This window comes from Echeneis naucrates, chromosome 4 (genome assembly GCF_900963305.1).
Source record: "Echeneis naucrates chromosome 4, fEcheNa1.1, whole genome shotgun sequence".
In the NCBI taxonomy this organism is placed as follows: Eukaryota; Metazoa; Chordata; class Actinopteri; order Carangiformes; family Echeneidae; genus Echeneis; species Echeneis naucrates.
Window position 1 is genome coordinate 23,153,658 of NC_042514.1, and position 21,568 is coordinate 23,175,225.

A 21,568-nucleotide genomic window follows, 5' to 3' on the forward strand; every position below is an offset into this window, starting at 1 on the left:
GATAGTAAGAACGCCATACATTGTTGCATTTTTAATGATGCATTTCTCTTCAGACAAGTCTGGTGGTGTAGGACCTGGACAGTACAGGCACTTGGTTTCCTCAGGTGAGAACTTCTGTGGGATGTTTGCTGTGTTATTTTGCAAGTCTGGTACATTTTGTTATGGTTTGCCTTCTGTCCTTGTAGCCAGGTTCAGATTTTGTGAAGTCTACAATCAGTGAGGTCTATTGACATGTTTTTCTTAACATAAGTTCCTTTTATCGGATGCAGTCATATGACTATTCCTGTTTGATACCTATCAGTATTACAGTTTTTCCCAACTGCTAAAATACAAAAGCCAATTCTCTAAACCAAATGACCAATTCTCTAAACACATTTAATAAAACTAGCCCCTAATTGCCTAAACCATGAACAAATTTCACAAGACAATTCACAAAACACAATCCTCCTTTTCTCATAAATCTAAACACATTTTTCCTTGCTAAAACACAAGTTGCAAAAAACTCTACTGAAGTCCTCAAATTAAAGCTCATGTGATGCAAAATGCTTGCCAAAGTCAGCAAAGTGAACACACCTTGCTTCATTAATATTTAGAAAAAACACAAGAAACTTGTGCGACAAAAAATGGACCAGACTCAGTGATCACCTTCCTAGCAACAAACCTTCACCCTGCTCTATGTTCCCTGCAGATAATATCCAACTAGGCCAGTGAGCGGTGATAGCTATCATGTCTTTGGTATCATCAGGTGGGAACCTCCTTTCATCGGTGTTTCATCTAGTTAGTCCCGCAACACCTCCAGGAGGCTAGACCATGAACACTTGCGTCCCAGAGTCACCCCCCTAATGCCAGCCATCACCACTCCTCACACAAAGAAGCTCAACCCTCAAACCCTCAAAATAAATGTTTATTGTTCACTGTAGGCTAAATGCATGTAGCAAAACAAAAAACCTGTGCATTAGCACATGTACATAGTAAAAAATATAGAAGTACAATAAACAGAAATATTGCGTATTTATATGAAGCACTTGTACAGTACAAAAACAAACAAATCTTGTGCATTTAACACTTTCAGACAGTAAGCCTACATAAAAATAAAAGTACAAAAATATACAAATGAGAAGTACATTACTCAGCCACAGCATCATTTCTCCGAACTGGGTCAGGCCACAGGCCACAATCACAGGCCACATTTTGTCTGGCCAGGCAAGGGGAGGAAAAAAAAATAAAAAAAATAAAAAACCTTCACCATCACCACAGGCTAGTTCCATGGCTTGCAGGAGATTTACCCTGGTGTAAGGTTTGCGTTCATACACCTTCCACCGAGGATGAGGAGAATAATTCTTCAATGGGGTTTAGGAAAGGGGAGTATGGTGGAAGGCAAAGATTGATGAAACCTTGGTTCATATTGAACCACTCTCTAACCCGGAGGGCTCCAAAAACTCACATTGTCCCAAACAACAATATAGATGGGATGCTCATCCTGCTGCCCTAACAGAGCATCTCCCATGTGATTGAGGTAATGGTAATGGAGCTGGTGAGTGTCGTAGGGCCCAAGATTGGCATGATGCTGGACAACACCATGATTGCTGATGGCAGCACACAATGTGACATTGCCACCACGCTGCCCAGGGACACCACCGTTGGCCAATCATGCTACGGCCTCTCCTTCTCCTTTTGGTGAGATTAAAGCCTGCTTCAGCCATGTAGATGTAATCATGGGGTCTTTCCATTGTATCCAGTTGAAAAACTCTCTGTAAAAATAAATATACTTGTGTAAGTGATCCAGAAAGTAATTTAGGCCACTACAGTAAATCACTACTTACAGTAATCAATATTGAATGTGTCTGAATATATACCAACCTGCACATACTGGACTCTTTGCTCTTTGCCTCTGTCCAAGTTACGTTCAAAGGGCACTCTGTACAGCTGCTTAATGCGTAGTCTGTTGAGCTTGAGGACACAATCAACAGTAGAGAAGCTGACATTGCTGATACCCTCAAAATTTACCTGGTCCTCAATGATCTTCTGCTGAATTTCATGCAGTTTAATGGTGTTGTTCTCACGGACCATATCGACAATTAGGGTCTCTTGGTGTGGGGAGAGCATAGCTGTCCTCCCACCCCCATGTGGCAGTCTTTCAATTCTACAGAAAGAACATGCAGTTACAAAAATATACATGGAATACAAAGCCTACCAACAGTTAGACTAACCCTGCATTACAATACTACAGTACATCGGCACAGTGATGTGCTGAAACATATATTTACTTAGAGTATACTGTGGTACAGTATATAGTATAGTCATACAGTAATTGCTGTCAACATTTACATACCATAATGTCAAAAAAGGTAATTATCCATTCTCTTCTCTAAATCTTCAGATTCTGGTGGACACAGTGAGTCTACTGATGTTTGGTTGTACCCTTTGTCCAGCCTCCCTCATGCTCATAACATGGTCAATCAAAGTAGCTCTGATTTCATCAGTGATTACTGTTCTTTGTCTTCCCTGACCACCTCTTACACCAACTCCTCTCAGATTTCTATCCATTGTAATGCCTCACAAACCAGTGCTCTCTGAACTGGCTTGTTCCCTCACATCATTAGCCACAAGTGTCAACCAGTGACACCTGTGTTTTAATTGTGTTTGACTTTTGCCACCTGTGCTCACCATTATGCAACACACGTGCATCACAATGAAAATGTGTTGGCGAGTTGTGTCTAAACAGGTGAAAGGTGCTTATGTTTTTTCCAAAGGAGTGGGTCCAGACAATAGGGTTTAGTGGTTTAACAACTGAGAAAAACTATAAGCAGGCCTATAGGGTACACTTTGAGTGCAACTCTGATCAAATCAAAGACCTGTGTTATGAGTGTGCAAGTAAGTATACATCCATGGTCACAGTACTGTGGGTGCACATATTGTGTTGCTCAGTGTCCTACAGTACAGCTGTACAGTACTGTGCTATTGTATTTACTGTTCTGAACATCTAAACACTTTCACATTTTCACAGAGGATATTCCGGTTGGACTTGATGGCCAGACCTCATGAGCACAACTTCCTGGATGAGGCGAGGTTCAATCTCATGAAATGAAGGCAAAGAGGGCGCAACATCATTGACCAAAGAGCTATTGTTGAGGTTCCTGGCCAACGTGGGGGTAACATCACTCTTTGTGCTGCAATGAGTTCAGAGGGGCTTGTCCACCGGCATGCTGTCCTTGGCTCATAAAACACCCAACGTCTCCTCACCTTCCTGGCAGAGCTACGAGACATCCTCTTGGAATGCCAGCAACAGAATCCTGGGCCTGCATATCATCCCATTTATGTCATCATTTGGGACAATGTTCGTTTCCATCCAACGAACAAGATTAGAGTGTGGTTTAACATCAACCAACAATTCCTTGATGTCTGCCTGCCACCCTACTCGCCTTTCCTTAACTCCATAGAGGAGTTTTTCCTCATCATGGAGGTGGAAGGTGTATGACCTCCAACCTTACACAAGAGAGAACATTCTCAGGGCTATGGAACTGGTCTGTGATGACGTGCCTGTGGAGGCCTTCTAAGGCTGGATGTGCCATGCCATGGCCTTCTTTGTGGGCGTTCTTCCCACGTCGCAGGCAATATGTAGATGAGGTCCTGTGGCCTAAACCAGCTTGACAGCGTGATGCTGCACAATGACTGTAGTGTGTGTGTTTGTGTAGTATAGTTCAATAAATAAATAAAAAACATCACACCTTGAACATTGTTTTCAATGAGTATTGCTGTGTGTTATGGATCCTCTGTAGTGTTTGCATTGAGTTGTGATACAGTAGTGTACATACTGTATTTTCTGTAGATTTACATACTTTTCATATGAAACACAGAAATCTATGAATGCCAAATTCTCGACAGTGATATATTTTTGAGAATGGATACTGTAAGGTTTCTTAAAATATGCTTTGGGAGTTGTGGAAAAAAAGAACATTGTGTTTTCAGTTGTTTTGTTGTAGTCTGTAATGATGTGTATAGTGTTTTAACTTTTGCAGGATTTGAGCAGCTGTTTTGGTGTGAAAGTCTTGGGGCAGCATGATGGCATAGTGGTTAACACTGTCGCCCCGCAATAAGAAGGTTGCGGGTTCAGTTCCTGGGTCCTTTCTGTGCGGAGTTTGCATGTTCTCCCCATGTCTGCGTAGGTTTCCTCCCACCGTCCATGCATGTATAGGTCAACTGGAGATTCTAAATTGACCATAGGTGTGAATGCGAGTGTGGGTGGTTGTTTTTGTGTGTTGGACTGGCGACCTGTCCAGGGTGTACCCTGCCCCTTGCCCAATGTGAGCTGAGATAAGCTCTAGCAGCCCCACGATTTGGATGAGTGAATTTTTGAAGACAGAAGGTGCTGTCTTGTTTATGTAGCTTTAGAAAAGTGTGTTGTGTTTAAAGGTTTGGGAAAATGGAAGACAGTTTTGTGAAACGTGTTTTAGCATTAAGAAAAACTGTAATTTAGGTTTTTTTTAAATGGTTTATTAAAATGTATGTAAATAATACAAACTGAATAATTTAATTGTAATACTGTGGAAGTAATTTTAAAAAACAATTCATCCAGTATCTTTCATTTACAGTACAAACTGTTAATTGAGAAAAAGTGCTGCTAGTTGTTTCCTGTTTTTTTACTGGAAAATTTCTTACAGTGTAGCAGTCTCAGAAATTGACTCCAAAGCATAATTGACCACACTGTGAGAACACTTTGTCTTTCCCTATTTGTCTCAGAGACCATTCAGCATCACAAAGTGCTTTAAAACAAACTTTTCTGTGTAGGAATGCAAGTAAATGACTATAATTTGACATCTTGATTGGGTAATAAAGTAAATGTGAAAATTAATGGATAACAACTATATTTTTGCATTAAAAATATAATTTTGGCAAAAGAGCTTCTACATACCGGTGTATTAATTACTACAGAAACTTGCAAAATTTGTTTGGTCATTGCAAATGCTGTTATTTTAAGAAAGCTGTGGCATAACATTGGGTGGTGGTCTAATAAATTTGTTAAGCACTGTATATTTAATATGATTAAAAGGTGTTGATGGTAGCTGATTGTAGCTTTTATTGACACCATTACTATTCACATTATTTGCCTCAAATTAGACTATCCTTATATCCTGTGTACTAATATAATATATATAAACGCCAAACAAATGGGTTTGTCTGACTCACATGGCACGAGGAACTAGTCAGTCAACATTTCTTTTCTGTTACTCATTTATAATTGAGGTGGTTAACGTGCAGTCTTACCTCTGCCTTATAATTTGTACGGTAAGCACACAAGAGACACAGTAGCTTCAGTGCTACAATTGCTTTTTATTATTGTTATTAACCGTTAACACAATCAGCAGAGAATAAAGGGGTGAAAAAAGACAGAAAAAGACTAACTGGTATCAGATCTTGTTGAAAGCTGCTACATCAACACTCTGGACCTGAAAGAGGAAAAAGGCTGACATGAGTTTACAAGGTTTCAAATACAACAGCATAGTATGATGCGCTTTAATGGCAGTAATATACAGATCACTGTAACCACTGCCAGTTTAGTGGGTACATACAAAGTGATTAACTTATCCAAAGTGAGTTACATTGTTTGCATGTGGGCAAAAACAAGTGTCAGCAGAAGCAAATACAACTTTAGTTTAAGATGTTTAAGTGTTTTGCAGCTCCACAACACAGTTGATACAGATAAACAGTTGGGAAAATGCAGCTCCAAAACAAAGACGTTTGACACCAAGATTAAGTGGTGAAAATTAAATTGATCATATCATTCAGAATAGTTGGTCGGTTTCTGTGTGTGACCACTATAGATACGCTGAGGAGTACTCACATAGTCTTCAAACTTGGTGATCTCCTCCTCCAGCATGTCTGTTCCCACCTTGTCATCCTCCACCACACATGCAATCTGGAGCTTTTTGATGCCATAACCCACAGGAACCAGCTTGGATGTGCCCCATAACAGGCCATCAGCCTGAATTGAGCGCACACACTCCTCAAGCTTGGTCATGTCTGTTTCATCATCCCACTGAAATAACAGGACAGTCTCCATCAGCTAAAGACATTTTTAATCCCATTTTGATAGATGGATGTTACATTGGGACTCACAGGTTTGACGTCCAGTAAGATGGAAGACTTGGCAATGAGGGTGGGCTTCTTGGCCTTCTTCTCTGCATACTCTTTCAATCTTTGCTCTTTTAGCTTCTCTGCCTCTTCATCCTCATCACTACCGAACAGGTCAATGTCGTCCTCATCCTCATTAACTGGTGTGCTGGTCTTCTGCTGGACAGTAGTACCCTAAGAGGAGAAACTGTGTTTACTCGTATATGCTGCTAAAATAAAACTAAAGCCAACGATGATGAACTGAGGGAGACTTTGTGTAGAAAGGGAGACTCACATTTGTGTAGCGGACTGAAGGAGCGGGAGCTGGTGTCACAGCTGCAGGAGATTTCTCCAGGACTGCTATGCGACATTCCAGTTTAGAAAGTGCTACCCTCAAATCATCTACCACTGGAGAAACGGAGCCAGAGACCATGAAGATTATTAAGCAAACTGGCATGGAAATTACTCAAAGATCCATTATAATGTCTAATGAGTGATCCTGCAAGAAATTTTTTTCAGGAAATAATCAAATATATTTCCCAGTTAGAGCTTCTCAAATACTAGTATTCTCCATTTGAATATAATTTTAAAATGAATATTTCTAAGCCACTGGTCACCTAAAATAAGCAGCACAGATTTAATAATTTGAACACATTGAATATTAATTTCCTGACTAGATTTTGTTGTACAACTACTTAAGGATCTGATAAATTTGGTCATAATTTTTCTACATATTTTCATTTATCCACCTTATTTAGCAAATAAAACATGAAAAAAAAAAAAAAAGGTACTTATCTCATAATGCAATTGCTTATATTTTCTGACCAACAGCTCTGGACAATGACAAATAGCTATAGAGCCTCATGTTGAAGAGACTGGAGTCCACAAATGTTTGGAATCTCTATTTGTCAAATTCACATTTTCAGTTATTCATTCATAATCAATCAATATATTTCATCAATATATTTGATTCTCACAAGCAGATCTACACACACATGGTACCTATAAAAATAAGGATCTGCCTTCAAAAAGATAAAGATAAATTGCATGAATATTTCATCCACGTTGAAAAACATAACCACCTTTGTGTAGGTTGTGGTTCTCCAGCTCCAAGCTCTTTATGCGAGAGATGATTTCTCCTTGATCAGCTGCACTGTTGCAACTGCTGGTGCTCTACACACAAAGACAGGAGCAATAGTTTGAAATCTAATGCACAAACCAGAAAAATTTGTACCTTGAAACTCACTGACCACAGCACACAACAGATTCATAGACCCTGACGGAAATATAAAAGGCAACTCTTTGTTTTGTGTGTGCAACAGCATGCACAAAATCACGCAGCTTCTGTCTTTGAACTCTGTCTTTGGTTGAACTCTACTTAAATCAAACTTAAGCGTTGATGTCAGTGTGGCCCCATGACCAAGCGGTTGGCAGCAAACGTGCCTGCAGTGACACACAATGCTCGGTAGCACTTACAAGGTGGGGGTGTTGGCTCATGGGTGCTTGACCAGACCCTGTCTTACTCAATGTCGTCTTCAGCTGAAGGAGGGGGTGAGGAGGAAGAGGAGCAGATTTCAGTAATTGAAGAAGGGGCAGGTGGGGGGGGGGTCAAGGAAAAGAACCGAATGAAGTACATGCTGAAGAAGTGAACATACACGTGAACATGGAACTATGAGGTTCTTGAAAAATATCAAGACTACCACAAGTGTAAGTGAAATGTGATGGTAAATGCTGCATAGTTGGGAACTGCAGTAAACCAATGAGGTTCACACAGCCGGGAACTCATAACACGCTGCCAACTTTTGCAAAAAGAAGAAGGTAAAAATACCCCTGAAACATGGTGATTTGCATTACTATGACGACCAACACTGTGTCAGCCACTGCCAGGTATAGGATAACCAACAACATATACAATTAAGTACCCTGAGGTATTGAAGCCTGTTCTTGTTGCACATTAAACTCCTCGAAAACCTCTAATGCTCAACGGGGGCTGATTTTTCTCACATTTCTCTGCTAATCACACTGAACTACTATGATATGTCACCAGTTGACACAAGCAGAGGTGGCAGTGGGTAGGGCATAAGGCTTGATCCAGATTTTTACGTTAAGTTGAACTAAACATGCTTACAGCCCCGGGGTTTTATTTGTTCGCACTTCACAATTTATCATCGCAGAGTATTTACAGGTATGTAAAATTAAACAACACAAAGACTCTTACCTGCCCTAAACCAGGCTATCAAAAGGGCATGTTGTAAAAAAGAAAGTGCACCTACAAATACTGGACAGGCTCCAGACTGAAAAAGCACAACCAACAGAAAAGCAATACCTCTCTCCAGATACTGCAACAGCAGTGTTTATACTGTTTATTAGTTTCCAGAAGCCTTTCAAAGTGTTCAATAGTCCAATATATTTTGTTAATAAAATTTTACATCTGTAAAAACGCACAGACACTGACCTTTGGATTCACATTATCTTACATGGTTTTCCCTGATTATAATACCGGGAAAGTTAATTATAGCCCATAAAGCGTCTATAGATCATTATGAATCTGGGTGAATTCAACCTTAGCGGCTTCACAATATTCCTGACGATTTTAGTACTATATGTAAAATAGACTACATATAAATGCTGACAACCTCAGCTAGATGCAACACAAACAAGTGCACTCACTCCTGCCAGAGATTTCTGTATGTTTTCCCGGGCCCGTGCAATATCTTGCAGGATGGCATTGGCTCCAACATCCTGAGGGAAAATGAACAGACATCCACAGTGATTGATAACTTGACACTGTTATGTTTGCTTGTGTATATGCATTGTGTCCATGTAGCTTAAACAATAGTCTTAAGTTTTAATGTAAACCCACGGTTTTATTGTCTCACTGTTCTCTGAAAATAAAGTGGTGAAGAAACTAAATTTTAGACCCATTCAACAGCCAAACACACATCCTCCACAGCTTGCATTGCAATTAGAATTAAATTTTGACAAGTAGATTTTATTGTTTCAGTCTTAAATGTTTTGCTGTCTCCCTCCCAAGAGACAGCACATGGCCATGGCCTACAGCAAGATTTGGCAAATTCACCCAACATCTAACTTTTTGCATAAATGAAGTAATGAACCGTTATTAACTTAAATAATACCACGGGCAAATTCTTGACCTAATTTATGATGTAAATGTGTCGTGCTTCTGTCTATTTTTGTTCTTTTTGGAGATTACTGTTGGTGCATTCAAAAATATACACAAGGGAACTACTTCAGATGGGATGGGTGGAGTGACAAATTAAAAGTTAAATCTTATGAGGGCACCTGTGTTGGTTGTGAAGGACCATTCATTCGCTCATAGAAACACCTCTCTGCCTCGTCATAGCAAGGTTTGTCGAACCAGATCTTCTCCTGGGCCAGAAAGTTGACTGTGCTCATGTTGCTACAGAGGAGAGTGAGGAAGGAGAAGAAAGGGATGTGTGAACAGGCCATAGCATGTTAGGGAAGAAAAGAAGAAAAATCCATGATAATATTATATACAAAAATTATACTTAATCACCTTCTTTTTTCTACAGTCACAATACTACATTTATTGGCTCTTAAACATTTATGGTTAGCATTTTTTTTTATCTACAGTTCCCGCAAATAGACGACCCCAACACAACTATACACAATAAAAAGTAAAAAAAAAAAATAAAAAAAAAAAAAATAAAAGGTGAAGTAATGTTGACTAAATGTAACAATGGTTCGTACAAAAAGTATTCAATGGGGGTGGGGGAACAGTGCAAAGAATTAATGAATCAAGACAAACAAACAAACAAAACTCAAGCTGAACAAGGCAGGTGTTTAAAAAAACACAACAACAAAAAACTCACACATTCAATAAAAAAGGCAAAAAATGATGGCATAAAGAGAAAAGCAATGAAAGATGAACTGAAACATCAGGAGTGGCTCCCTTCTCCCAGTTTGGTCATACTTGTCCCTCAATGGGGCGGTGGAGGCAACTGAGGAAGCCTCAGCTTCTGGCCTCCGACTCTTCTTCACCACCATGGTTTTAATGCCACTGCATCCATGGAAATGGCTCTCCGCAGTTTCATACCACCACTTGTCCAGCCACACTCGCTCGCTGTCCGGATGAAGGAGGTAACAGATTCCTGCCATCGATGCATCTTGCTTCTCGGTGACCTCGGCTGGCTCCTCTTCCTCTTGAATCGGGTGCAGAGCGTGAAAGACCTCGGCTTTACTCTGTTGTGCCACCTGCTTTTCATCTGCTGGTCCATCTTCATTTTCTTCTTCTTCCTCCTCCTCCTCCTCCACAAGGCTTTGGGGGTGGTCATTACCTCTTGATGTTGATGGGCAGCTGGAGTGCTTGGCTGAATTGTTTCCATGCAGATTCTGATAAAAGGCGGCTTCAGCACGGTCGTACACCGGTTTCTCAAGCCACACCTCTCTAAGTAACTCCACAGGGACACGAGGCAATCCATTAATGGACTGATAGTTGGTTGGTGTACCAGCTGCCTGCTGGATCAGAGGAGTTGCAGGAGTCACAGTTAGAGACTGATATCCTTCGTCCGGTGTTCTTGGTGTGATGGAGCGGTTGCGTGAGGAAGGGAGGATCAAAGAGTTTGGAATTGAAGGCTGCATGGATGCTTCCACAAAGTGGCGCTCTGTTTCGTCAAAGCTCGTCTTGTTCACCCACACTGACTGCACAACATGGTGACAAGCCACCTGATCACCATGGTGGCAAGCCAATCCAGAGAGAGATGGAGCCACAGTAGATGGATGGTTTGCTTGTTTTCCTGAGACTGGCAATGACCAGTTCAAATTGGTGGTCCCACTGGAAGAACTTGCCAGCCAGCACTGGTAGAGGCTCTCAGCTTGCCCATAGCTGCTGCTTTCAAACCACACATTGGCACACTCAGACTGCAGGCCCATGAACCCAGCACGGGGGTCAGGTGGCAGGCTGGCCTTTTTGACTGGCTTCTCCTCAGCCTTGGTCTTGCTGTTGAATTTTTCTTCAGGGTGGCTCTCTGGATTTGATGAACGTTTCTTGCGGCGGCGGCTTTTCCCACTGCGCTTTCCATCTCCATTCAAACTGCCACTTTCTGGGGAGGATGACACCACCTCTTCATTTCTACCTGACTCAGTCTTGTTCCTACAACCTAGTGCTGCATTCACAGAGCGGTCCACCTGACAATGGCCGGGAGGCTGATCATGCTCCATCTGATCCCCTGTGGGAGACTGGGGGATCTTCTTAGACATCATCTTTGATCCGTTGCAAGGGGGGAAAAAGGTAAAAGTAAAAAGAAAAAAGAGAACAACAAGTACAGGCTTTTGGGTTATTTACGCAGGAAGGTTTAGAGACACAACGGGATTAATCTATTAGATGCCGCACAACAGGCATTAGGTTTTGCTTTGTTATAGAGTCTACCACCAAAAAAAGTCTACAAATCAATCCAAAGTATCACAAAACCACATGCAAGAAGCTAAAATGAACCCATGCAGATTAAATAAAATTATGCTTTATGGAATCTATTTGTTATTATCAAGAGTTGGTGTCATCCAGAACATTTTACAGAGCAGTCATTGAATTGCCCTTACATGAGCTATGAGAGTAACACAAGAGTACAACTAAGCATGGAAAATTTTTCTAAATTAGCTGGGTTTTCTGAGGACTAACAAATAACTGCTTTATTGGCAGCCTGCAATATCAGAATCAATCGCCAAACATTGTTTTGTTTCCACTTGACACTTCTTGTCGAAATAACTTTTCTTTTGCCATAACCACCCTAATTTTTCTCAGTAAAACAGACTTATTTTACATGTTAAAAATGAGGCAAGACTCACCCAATCTTGACACAGTGACATGAAAGCATGCAAATCAAAAAAAGCATGTGACGAAGGCAAAACACTAATGAAATATATATATATATATATCAAAATGAGGTTGATGGATCACTGAGATGCTCATGCATGCAAGCAATTCATTCATCCATCTTCTATCACTAATCCGTTTCTGGATCACAGGGATTCCTGGAGCCAATCCCAGCTCACATTGGCCATGGGCGGGGTACACCCTGGACAAGTCACCAGTCCATTTAAGGGCCAACATACAGAGACAGACAGAGACTAACCACCACTCACACTCAGACCTACGGGCAATTTAGAATCACCAATTAACCCAAACATCAATGTCTTTTGACGGTGAGAGGAAACTGGAGTACCTGGAGGAAACCCTGCAGGCACAGGGAGAACATGCAAACTCTGTACAAGGAACCCAACCCGCAACCTTCTTGTTGTGAGGCAACAGCGCTAACCATTATGCCTCTGTGCTGCCCGCATGCAAGCAAGCAATAGGTTAACAAATATTAAAGTTTATTGTTAAATCAAAAGAGCAAGCCATGCAATTTTAATGACGTTTCAGTATTGTATTGCAACATAGGACATGCATTCCCTTAACATTTCATCAAGTGAATACTACTAATTTTGAACTAACACCAACATGCAGCAAAATTTAATTTGGACATTGTTTTGTTTAGTTATTTCCTACTAATGTTGATTTATCTAAAACATTTATTTAAGCTCTTAGCTCACCTTCCGTGGTGAAGTTGCTGAGTTTAAACTAGTATCAAAGTCAAATGCTCAACACCTTCTTTTGATCCAGTTTATCGCAAGCCCTTGAAAAATTTTTAAGAAAATTAACAATCACCGCCTCGTAAAACTATTAAACCAGTACAGAGGATACAACTTCAAGGCACAATTTGAAGTAAAGAATACTTACTTGTCAAATTCTGAATGCAACATGAGAAGGAAGAAGTAACATGTTAAAGACTAGGAGGGGGGGGGGAGAAAAAAAAAAAAAGATTCAAGCACACACACTCACACAAAAAGCCTCCTTGCAGACATTACAAAACATTCCTGCCTGAAAATTGCTTTCAGGATCAAATATTAAAAACTTACAAGATTACCAAAGAATAATTGGCTACATCAAAAGCCCTCCCCCTCTCACCCTTTGTCCATTTGACCTCTCAGCTAAAGCACAGAGCTCTGGGGATAGACTTTTGCATTTTCCACCAAAAATGGAGATTTGTTATGAAAGCCGTTTTAGCAAAACATCTAAGTTCAACTAGGCAATCAAGTACCGTATTTTCCGCACTATAAGGCGCACCTAAGAGCCTTCAATTTATTCAAAAGCTGACCATGCGCCTTATAATCCGGTGCGCCTTATATATGGATCAATATTGATATTGATCCATATATATATCTGCCAGGGGATCGTAAATGCCTGGGCTGATATATCGGTCTCAACTGTGGTCCGAGCTTTCAGGAAGGCAGGAATTGTCGATGAACTGCCTGACAACAACAGCGACACTGACTCGATTAATGACGACTTTGATGAGACGGAGCCGGGCGTGTTGGATGCCGCATTCGCCCAGCTCTTCAATTCGGACACTGAAGAAGAAGAATTCGAGGGATTGGTAGATGAGGAATGAACTGATAAAGTGAGCTTTATGTATTTCTTTTGTGTGTTTACAGTTGAACAAGGTTGGTCATATTGTGAATATGGACATTAACGCATAACGTAATGTAACGTAACGCAATCCCAGCCTCTACTGTAGCGCCTTATAATGCGGTGCGCCTTGTATATGGAAAAAGTTTTAAAATATGTCATTCATTGAAGGTGCGCCTTATAGTGCGGAAAATACGGTAAATTTGCTAGAAATTCACAATAAAAAGATTGCTCTGCATATTTTTCAGCCAAACCAGGAGGTGCTACGTAATGATGTGCTGGATTATTTTTCTCACAATTTATAGATTTTTCAAATACTTGTCTGGTTAGCCTGCTAAAACAACTCCAATCTACACTTTTCAGACAACAGGTTTATAAAATCATGACCATCATCTTTCAGGTCAGAAAGCATTACAAGCTGGGGAGGAATGGATTAGTGCTTTACAGAAGCTTTTTGAGTGTGCCCTGGTTCCATTAATAGCCAGTGTAATAACTCTTAAAGTATTTGAAGAACACGAGGGATCAGCTACAGTTGTTAGCCTTTTTTATCTCCTTTCTGATAGTGTACATTTTTAAATTGATCATGAATCTGGTCTTAATAATTGTCTGGAGCACCTCATTACTATAGCTTATTTTGTTGTCATCGCGTTGTTAGGTACTATTTTTAATCACAGATTTGGTGCACTAGTATATATTTCTGGCAGCAGGACAGTGAATGTGGGATCAACTCAAAATAAACCTCAGAGAACTACAGAACACACTGAACAGTGCAGCTCATTGATGTGTTTTTAATAGTTTCGTGATAAGAATTCAATGCTATTGAGCAGAGAATTAAGCTCGATCAGACTCTGCGTGGACAATAATAAGTGTTAAGATCAAATAATTTTTGGCTCCCACTTTTTAATGTGGTGTGTTGGGGGCTTACTTAATATCACCATTGTTATCATTTAAACAGTGGCTTCATATTCTAATCAAAGAATACTCATATAATTTTATTGAATTATTTGAATGTTGACTAACGCAATCAGACACCATTTACTGAACCAGGACAAAGCCCATGGAGCAAATATTATGCTATACTGTTGATAATACAAGATTTTAACATAGGCTTCCTACTATTGACCCTCACACTCATACTAATTTTAATAGATTATATTTAAGAGTAATAGCACCTAACAAACTTAGGTATGAACGCTTTGAGCGACAATGGGTGATCTGGCTTTGATTTGGTTACAAATGCATGAAATTATTAACTTTTATACACCATTTTAGTCACTTCCACTGTACAGGACAATAATGATAAACAACTATCATGGATTAGACATTTCCCACATCCTGGACCTGGAAAAGGGGTTGAATTGATTGACAAGTTGACATTTATTAAAAGGGTCTACATTCAAGGTCTTTGTCTATATAACTTTAGCTTTTCCAGTTGTAACTAGCTAGAGTTGTCAGTAATAACACAAGGCCTTTGTGGATTAAATATGATTCATGAAAATGAAACCAAATGTTTTAACTGGATTTACTCCAAATCTGCAAGAATAGGCACGAATGCAGAGATAACTGATCCCATATAATGGACTTCCCACTTGAAAACAACATGGCACTTTAGCTGAATGGCCACAAATGTGTGCTGACATGATGACAAATCTGGTAGTGAGAGATGTTGGTCGGTAAAACTCAGCTCTCATCAGCAGAAGGAGCGCCCTGCTAACCATAGCATTAGCTGTCTTTCAAACCCTCCAAGCGGCTCCCAGCTTCGACGAACAGCCCTTTGGTTATATTTTCTTGGGACCTCCAAACAACCATGGCTGTTTTTATATTTCTCTCGCTCTCTGTCTTTTAATTTTGGCATTTACAAAGATGGACACAGCTGTTCCAAGAGTAGAGTGTCCGCCAGGCATGACTGCCACTGCGGGAAGCATTAGCGATAGCAGCCAGCGTCCGGCTAGCTGCTCGTTAGCCTCGGCTAACACCAGACGAGTCCCCCACTGTCCCCCAAACCGCCGAGTGCCCTTCAATTCCCCACGTCTCCCGGCAGATCCCCGATGCTGCCCCCCAAGACTGACCTATAACTCTTAGACAACGTTTATATTACTTACTGTTGTGATTTGTTGTCTTGTTGGAGTGAGACCAGACCAGTGTACAAAACGCGTGTTTCTCCAGCCGTGAGTGTCAAGGAGGAGGAGGAAGAGGAGGAGGAGGAGGAACCGGAGGAAGCAAAAAAGCAGCCGTGAATGTGTTGAAAATTCATAAACTGTGACCAGTTTATCAATCTTTTAACCTTTGTCCTCGACTGAAATATTTTCACTTTTTATGACACATCATACTGGTCACTGCTCACTCATTTCCTACTCATCTTAAACCAAGCAATTCAGTCATAGACCAAGAATCTGTATCACGAAGCTGGATTTCAGCTTTGTGAGGCAACTTCCGGGTTAACTGGGTTTACGGTGGCACGAACTTGGTTTACTTTTTTTTTTATTAGGGTATATTTCCATGGTAACTAACGCGGAACGCCTAATCAGCTCCGGAGCATAGTATGTTCTGGATAAGAGCGTGGCTGTAAGAGTGGCGAGTAGAACCGGAAGAGAGAGGGGAAATTCAGAGACAGAATTAACCCGTTTTATTTTCCGGACGAGGTTCGGTAGACTGAAACAGATCCGGATGCTGGGAACAGCGCTCTGACAGCTGACAGAGTGGAGTACAGACTGGATGGATGTGTGGCACTGCGGTCCTTTGCCTCAAGTAAGTGATAGATTTTTTCTCCATTTATTCATTTATTTGTAACCTTCTAGTGATGTTTTATAATCCCATATAAAATGTTATACTGGACAAGAATGACAGCAATATGTAATGTAAATTATTTATTTGTTGCTAATAAATTGATTAGATAGTCCACTCATTCATTCATAGGTACGTTCATGTATGCTGTTGACAACGCTGAGAACCTCAGCAAGCAGCAGGGCTATCCACTATGCAAAAAATACAAATAAAAAATACAAATAAAAAATAGCAGCATATGGTAGCTGCACACTGAATGTTATCTTCATTATATTCTGAAACTGAGTTATGTGATTATCATCAAGGCTATTTCTTTTTAACTTTAGGGCAGTTCAGTGGAGGGCTGCTGGGTCACAGGGGATATGCATGCCAGTAAACGACTGAATTACCTTTCTCTTGTGCTTTTTCCACCCCCTCTCTACAGTCTGCATCAAGAAGGACCCTCATTATTTTAAAGGACAAGCTCCTTTCATGTCACATTTTTTTCTGTGGGCTGCAAACAATATCAAGCCATTATTGTGATGATCCTCAAAAAAGGATACAGTGTACAAAAAAGTGCAGCTTTATACACATTGGTTATAGCTCACAACAGGGACACATATACAGCCTATAAGATATTACAGTAGACCTGCTGACCACTTTGAACTATGTTCTTATGTTTGTTTTTCATTTGCTCCACTGAGGTTGCAACTGTAATACTGAGGTTCAAATTGTCAATCAAGTGATAAAAAGAATCAAAAACATCAATTCATACATTATCATACAACTTAATGCCACACTTTTCTAGACATTTTTTCTGGCTGCATGGAATAAAGTACAGTACACTTTCTGATGCTAAAAACTTTTTTTAAATCTTGTGTTATATTTCTTACATTTTAGCAAGTACAATCAAGGACCATAATATCGATAATGATGATAGTATTAAATACCACGATAATAATAATAATAATAATACTAATGATAATAATAATAATAATAATAATAATAATAATAATAATAATAATAATAATAGTAATCAAATTAAGAAATTCTCTAAATAAAGACACACACATTGAACATTTTCTGGGCTCCTTTTGTTCTATTTATGTCTTTGTCTGTCTGTTTGTCCCCATGTCTGACATTAGTAACAACCAACCTGCATGAATATATGTTGACAATATGTTTTATTACAATGTAGCGATTAATGATCACTTCATTCCTCTATAGATGTAATGCACTGTAGGAGAGAGTGGCACTGTACCAAGATGGCCGCCGTGTAGGCATGTCGCTCCGGTCGGCAGCAGCAGTCAATGCGGCATCTATGTACATATGTCTATGGCTGTCACCACAGATAGGTCAGTCCAGTGCACAGCCTGCTCTGAAATTAAAGCTCTCATCCATGTGTTTTGTCTTTATTATCACAACCAGCTACTGTGATTTCTATCAATAAATAGGCTAATATATTTGTGAGTTTACATTTTGAATAGTGTAGACTTTTGGAGGAAATGTGTGCTTATTCACAGTCTTTTTTATTTTTATGTCTTAAAACCACTTCCATTATAGCAGGGAAAACGCATCCTGACAACAGCATTTCGACACAACACCTGCACTGACAAGCATAAAAGAAACGTATGTTTGTATTGTAATAGTTAATATTATATTGTTAAATGTTAAAAGCTTGTCCCTCTTGTGATCATTGTGCTGAAATTTTCCAGTCATCCATTGTGAATTGCATTGCTTTTTGCTTTGCATTGTGATTGGTCGGAAAACGCAAACCCCGCCCTTTCTATGTGAGTGCGCACTGATCTAGATAGAAAACATCTGGGTTCAATTAGCGAGTTGATAACCTGCTTTGTGACACTGATTATCGGGATTACTGATGTCTGGGCAAGTGAAGCCAGAGCTGTGGTGTCAGAACAGTCTCATAAAGAATTAACTCTGGCGCAGCTTCTCACGAATGCACATGCTTTGTTTCGTTGTTGTATTTCGGACCACACTAATTGTTGAATGGGCATTAACGAAATCTGTATGTTGAATTTTGAGACTGCTCTGACGTCTTAGGTCAACCAACATCACCATTGGCTGATGAAGCTGTCAATCAAATGTATGTTTCTAATTGGCTGATTCATCAGCCAGATTTATTCGTTTGTTTAGCATTCTATCAGTATTGTAAAATGAGATTTTTTTATTTTATAACAGTCCTGTACAAAAAAAACAAAAAACAAAACGTAAATGTAATGTAAAAAGCCGACAGTGTTCACAGTAAATATCTGTATTTTTCAAAGCAGTCTCTGTAGAATAACCAAATGTTTTTTTTTTTAACTATCATTTGACAGAAAGTGTTTGGCAACTTGTGCTGCCATACTTTTTACTGTTTTTGTTTTTTTCTAAGATTTTTTGTGTACTCCAGTTGCTTGATTTCCAGCTCTCGGTTCCTTTTATAAAGGGCCCCCATACTGCCTACTCCAACCTGTATTATTATTATTATTAATAATAATAATAATAATAATAATAATAAATTTATATATAAAGTGCTTTCCATCAAAGTGCTGTACAGCAAGTAGAATATGAGGACACACAAAACATAAAAAAATGCAAAGCATATTAAAACAATGTCAATAAAAAGGAGTCGAGAGCCGATTATAATCCTAAAATAAAATAAAAACAATTTAAACTAAAATTAAATTAAAACACACACAATCAGGAGTTGTATGTCAAAGGTAAAAAGTGGGTCTTTAGCTTTGCTTTAAAAATGTCCACTAAGCTGGCCTGCCTGATGTCAAGAGGTAGATTGTTCCATAACGTTGGGGCACGAAAAAAAAAGGCACGCTCACCGACAGTCTTTTTGCAGACCATGGGGACACACAAAAGGCCAGACTCCTGGGAGCGCAATAGGCGTGTGGACACATATTGTTTCACCAGATTGGAACGATACGAAGGTGCGGTACCATTTACAATTTTATAGGTGAAAAGTAACACCTTGAAGTCTGCTTGCACCTGAACTGGAAGCCAGTGTAAGGAGGCCAGCACTGAGGTAATGTGATCGAATCTACCGACTCCAGTCAGGATACGAGCTGCAGCATTTTGAACCATTTGCAGACCATGAGTGCTTTTTTTGGGTAAGCCAGACAAAAGGGCGTTACAATAGTCCAATCATGATGTCACAAATGCATGGATCAGAACCTCAATCTTTAAATGATAAAGCAGGTCTGATCCTAGCAATGTTTAAGTGGAAGAAAGCAACTCTTGTAATCTCTTTAATATGGAGATTAAAAGAAAGCGTGTTATCAAAGACCACACCAAGATTCCTGACTCTGTCTCCACAATGAATAACACAGTCATCTAGAGACATAGTAAAGGTTAGGGTTAGGTGGCTCCACTTTGATGGTCTAATAAGCATCATCTCTGTCTTGGTTGAGTTCAGTAGTCCAAAATTTTCTGTTTGTTAGACTCATCATCGATAGTAAGTGGCATATAGCTGCAAATCATCCGCATAACAATTAATATCGATATTAAAAGAACGGAGAAGCTGACCCAGTGGTGCCAGATACAAGGAAAAAAGCGGGGGCCCAGAACGGAACCCTGTGGAACTCCATACCTTACTGTACAGGACTCAGAGCAGGTGTTGTTGATCACAACACTTTGTGATCTCTCCAGCAGGTATGACTTCAACCACAGGAGGACCTGACCTAAGATGCCAAAAAAGTTCTCAAGCCTGTCCAACAATATCTGATGATCCAGGGTGTTGAAAGCAGAGCTCAAGTCTAGCAGTAATAAAATAGTGGGGGAGTCTGAGTCTAATGAAACTAGCAAATCATTTACCACTTTTGTAGTGGTTTGACCTGAAGGCTGATTGTAATGACTCAAGTAGTACTGTATGAGCTGATTTGTGATCACTTTCTCGAAAAGTTTTGATAAAAAGGCAAGTTTTGAGACAGGTCTGTAATTTGTCAGAGAGTCAAAATCTAAGTCAGGCTTCTTTAGTAATGGTTTAACCACTGCAATTTTAAAACAATCTGGGAAAACCCTTGAAGAAAGTGACATGTGCAATAGATATAAAACATAAGGTCCTAATGTTGACCATAGATCTTTTACAACCCAGGATGGCATAGGATCCAGAGAGCAAGTTGTACCACGAGCTGACAAAAACCTTCGTAATTTGAGGTGTTCATCAAGCAATAGAGATGAGTGAGACAGACTTTTCACTTATGTCGGTGTGCTGTATTCATCATTCAATTACATGTTCTTGGTAAGCATAAATCTCAAAAAGTAGACATAGGACTGCTAGAAATTATAAAACCCTTACCCTTTGTTTTTTTGTAGGCCTAGAGGTGGAGGCAACAGACTGAGGGAAGGGCATCGGAATGTCCTCTCCTAATCTGAAACAATAAACATGCTTTTTGCATTTTACCCCCAAAGCAAAGAATTGCTGCTAGGAGCTGCTGACACTGAGGTCTGATTGTGTACCCCTTTGTATCCCCTCCATGATTGGCCTCCCTTCATTGTTTGCAAGGGCCAGCTCCTCTGAGGCTGTGTAATCTGCTGGACCGGGGCCCCCTCTAGTCTTTCTCCTATCATTTTTCTTCCTGTTTGCTTAAGATAATATTAACACTTAATGTGTTACGCAGTGACCTGTCTGGGGTGTACCCCACCCTTGCCCTTGCCTGGAACGTTGGCTGGGATTGGCACCAGCATCCCTCACGACCCAGAAAACGGAAAAGCGGTAGAAAATGGATGGATGTTACGCAGTGTATGATCCACATTACGCTAAAATAGTGATGTATGCACAGCAAATGCATCCCATTTATATATATATTATATTTTTGTGCTTGGTCCGGAGTTGCTGTTGGCACTACAACTGATAGAACACCAATTAGAAAATTGCTTCGACTTTAATCACAAATAAAAGAAATCAAATTAATTTCACTTTGATTTGGCCCTAATCTAAATGATTTCCACGTATCCTTCATTGTGACATCATGTCAGGGAGCGAATTAAAGTAATATAATGATATACTATATATAGGCTATATTAACACATTTGCACAGTCTGCCAGGCGTCCTCTCTTGCCTTGTTTGGAGCAACAGTGGTATTAGGTATTGGTTTGAATTTTTCATGTGTAATCGGTTCCATTTTTCATCAGAAATAGCGTCAAATAATGCCTAAACACCCCTTGTTATGTGAACGTGCGTAGAGCCTGATGAG

At 39.9% G+C, this 21,568-nt stretch overlaps 1 protein-coding gene across 1 annotated transcript; it reads right to left on the reverse strand.

Annotated features, from left to right (window-relative positions):
• Positions 1–5,311: 5,311 nt before the first annotated feature.
• On the reverse strand, positions 5,312–12,149 carry LOC115042077 (uncharacterized). Its single transcript, XM_029500107.1, has 8 exons — positions 10,067–12,149; positions 9,415–9,532; positions 8,782–8,853; positions 7,194–7,284; positions 6,407–6,519; positions 6,118–6,306; positions 5,843–6,037; positions 5,312–5,447 (listed from the first exon to the last, which is right to left on the reverse strand). The coding sequence occupies exons 1-8, from the start codon at positions 11,353–11,355 to the stop codon at positions 5,409–5,411; spliced, it is 2,106 nt and encodes a 701-aa protein (XP_029355967.1). The 5' UTR covers positions 11,356–12,149; the 3' UTR covers positions 5,312–5,408.
• Positions 12,150–21,568: the final 9,419 nt, after the last annotated feature.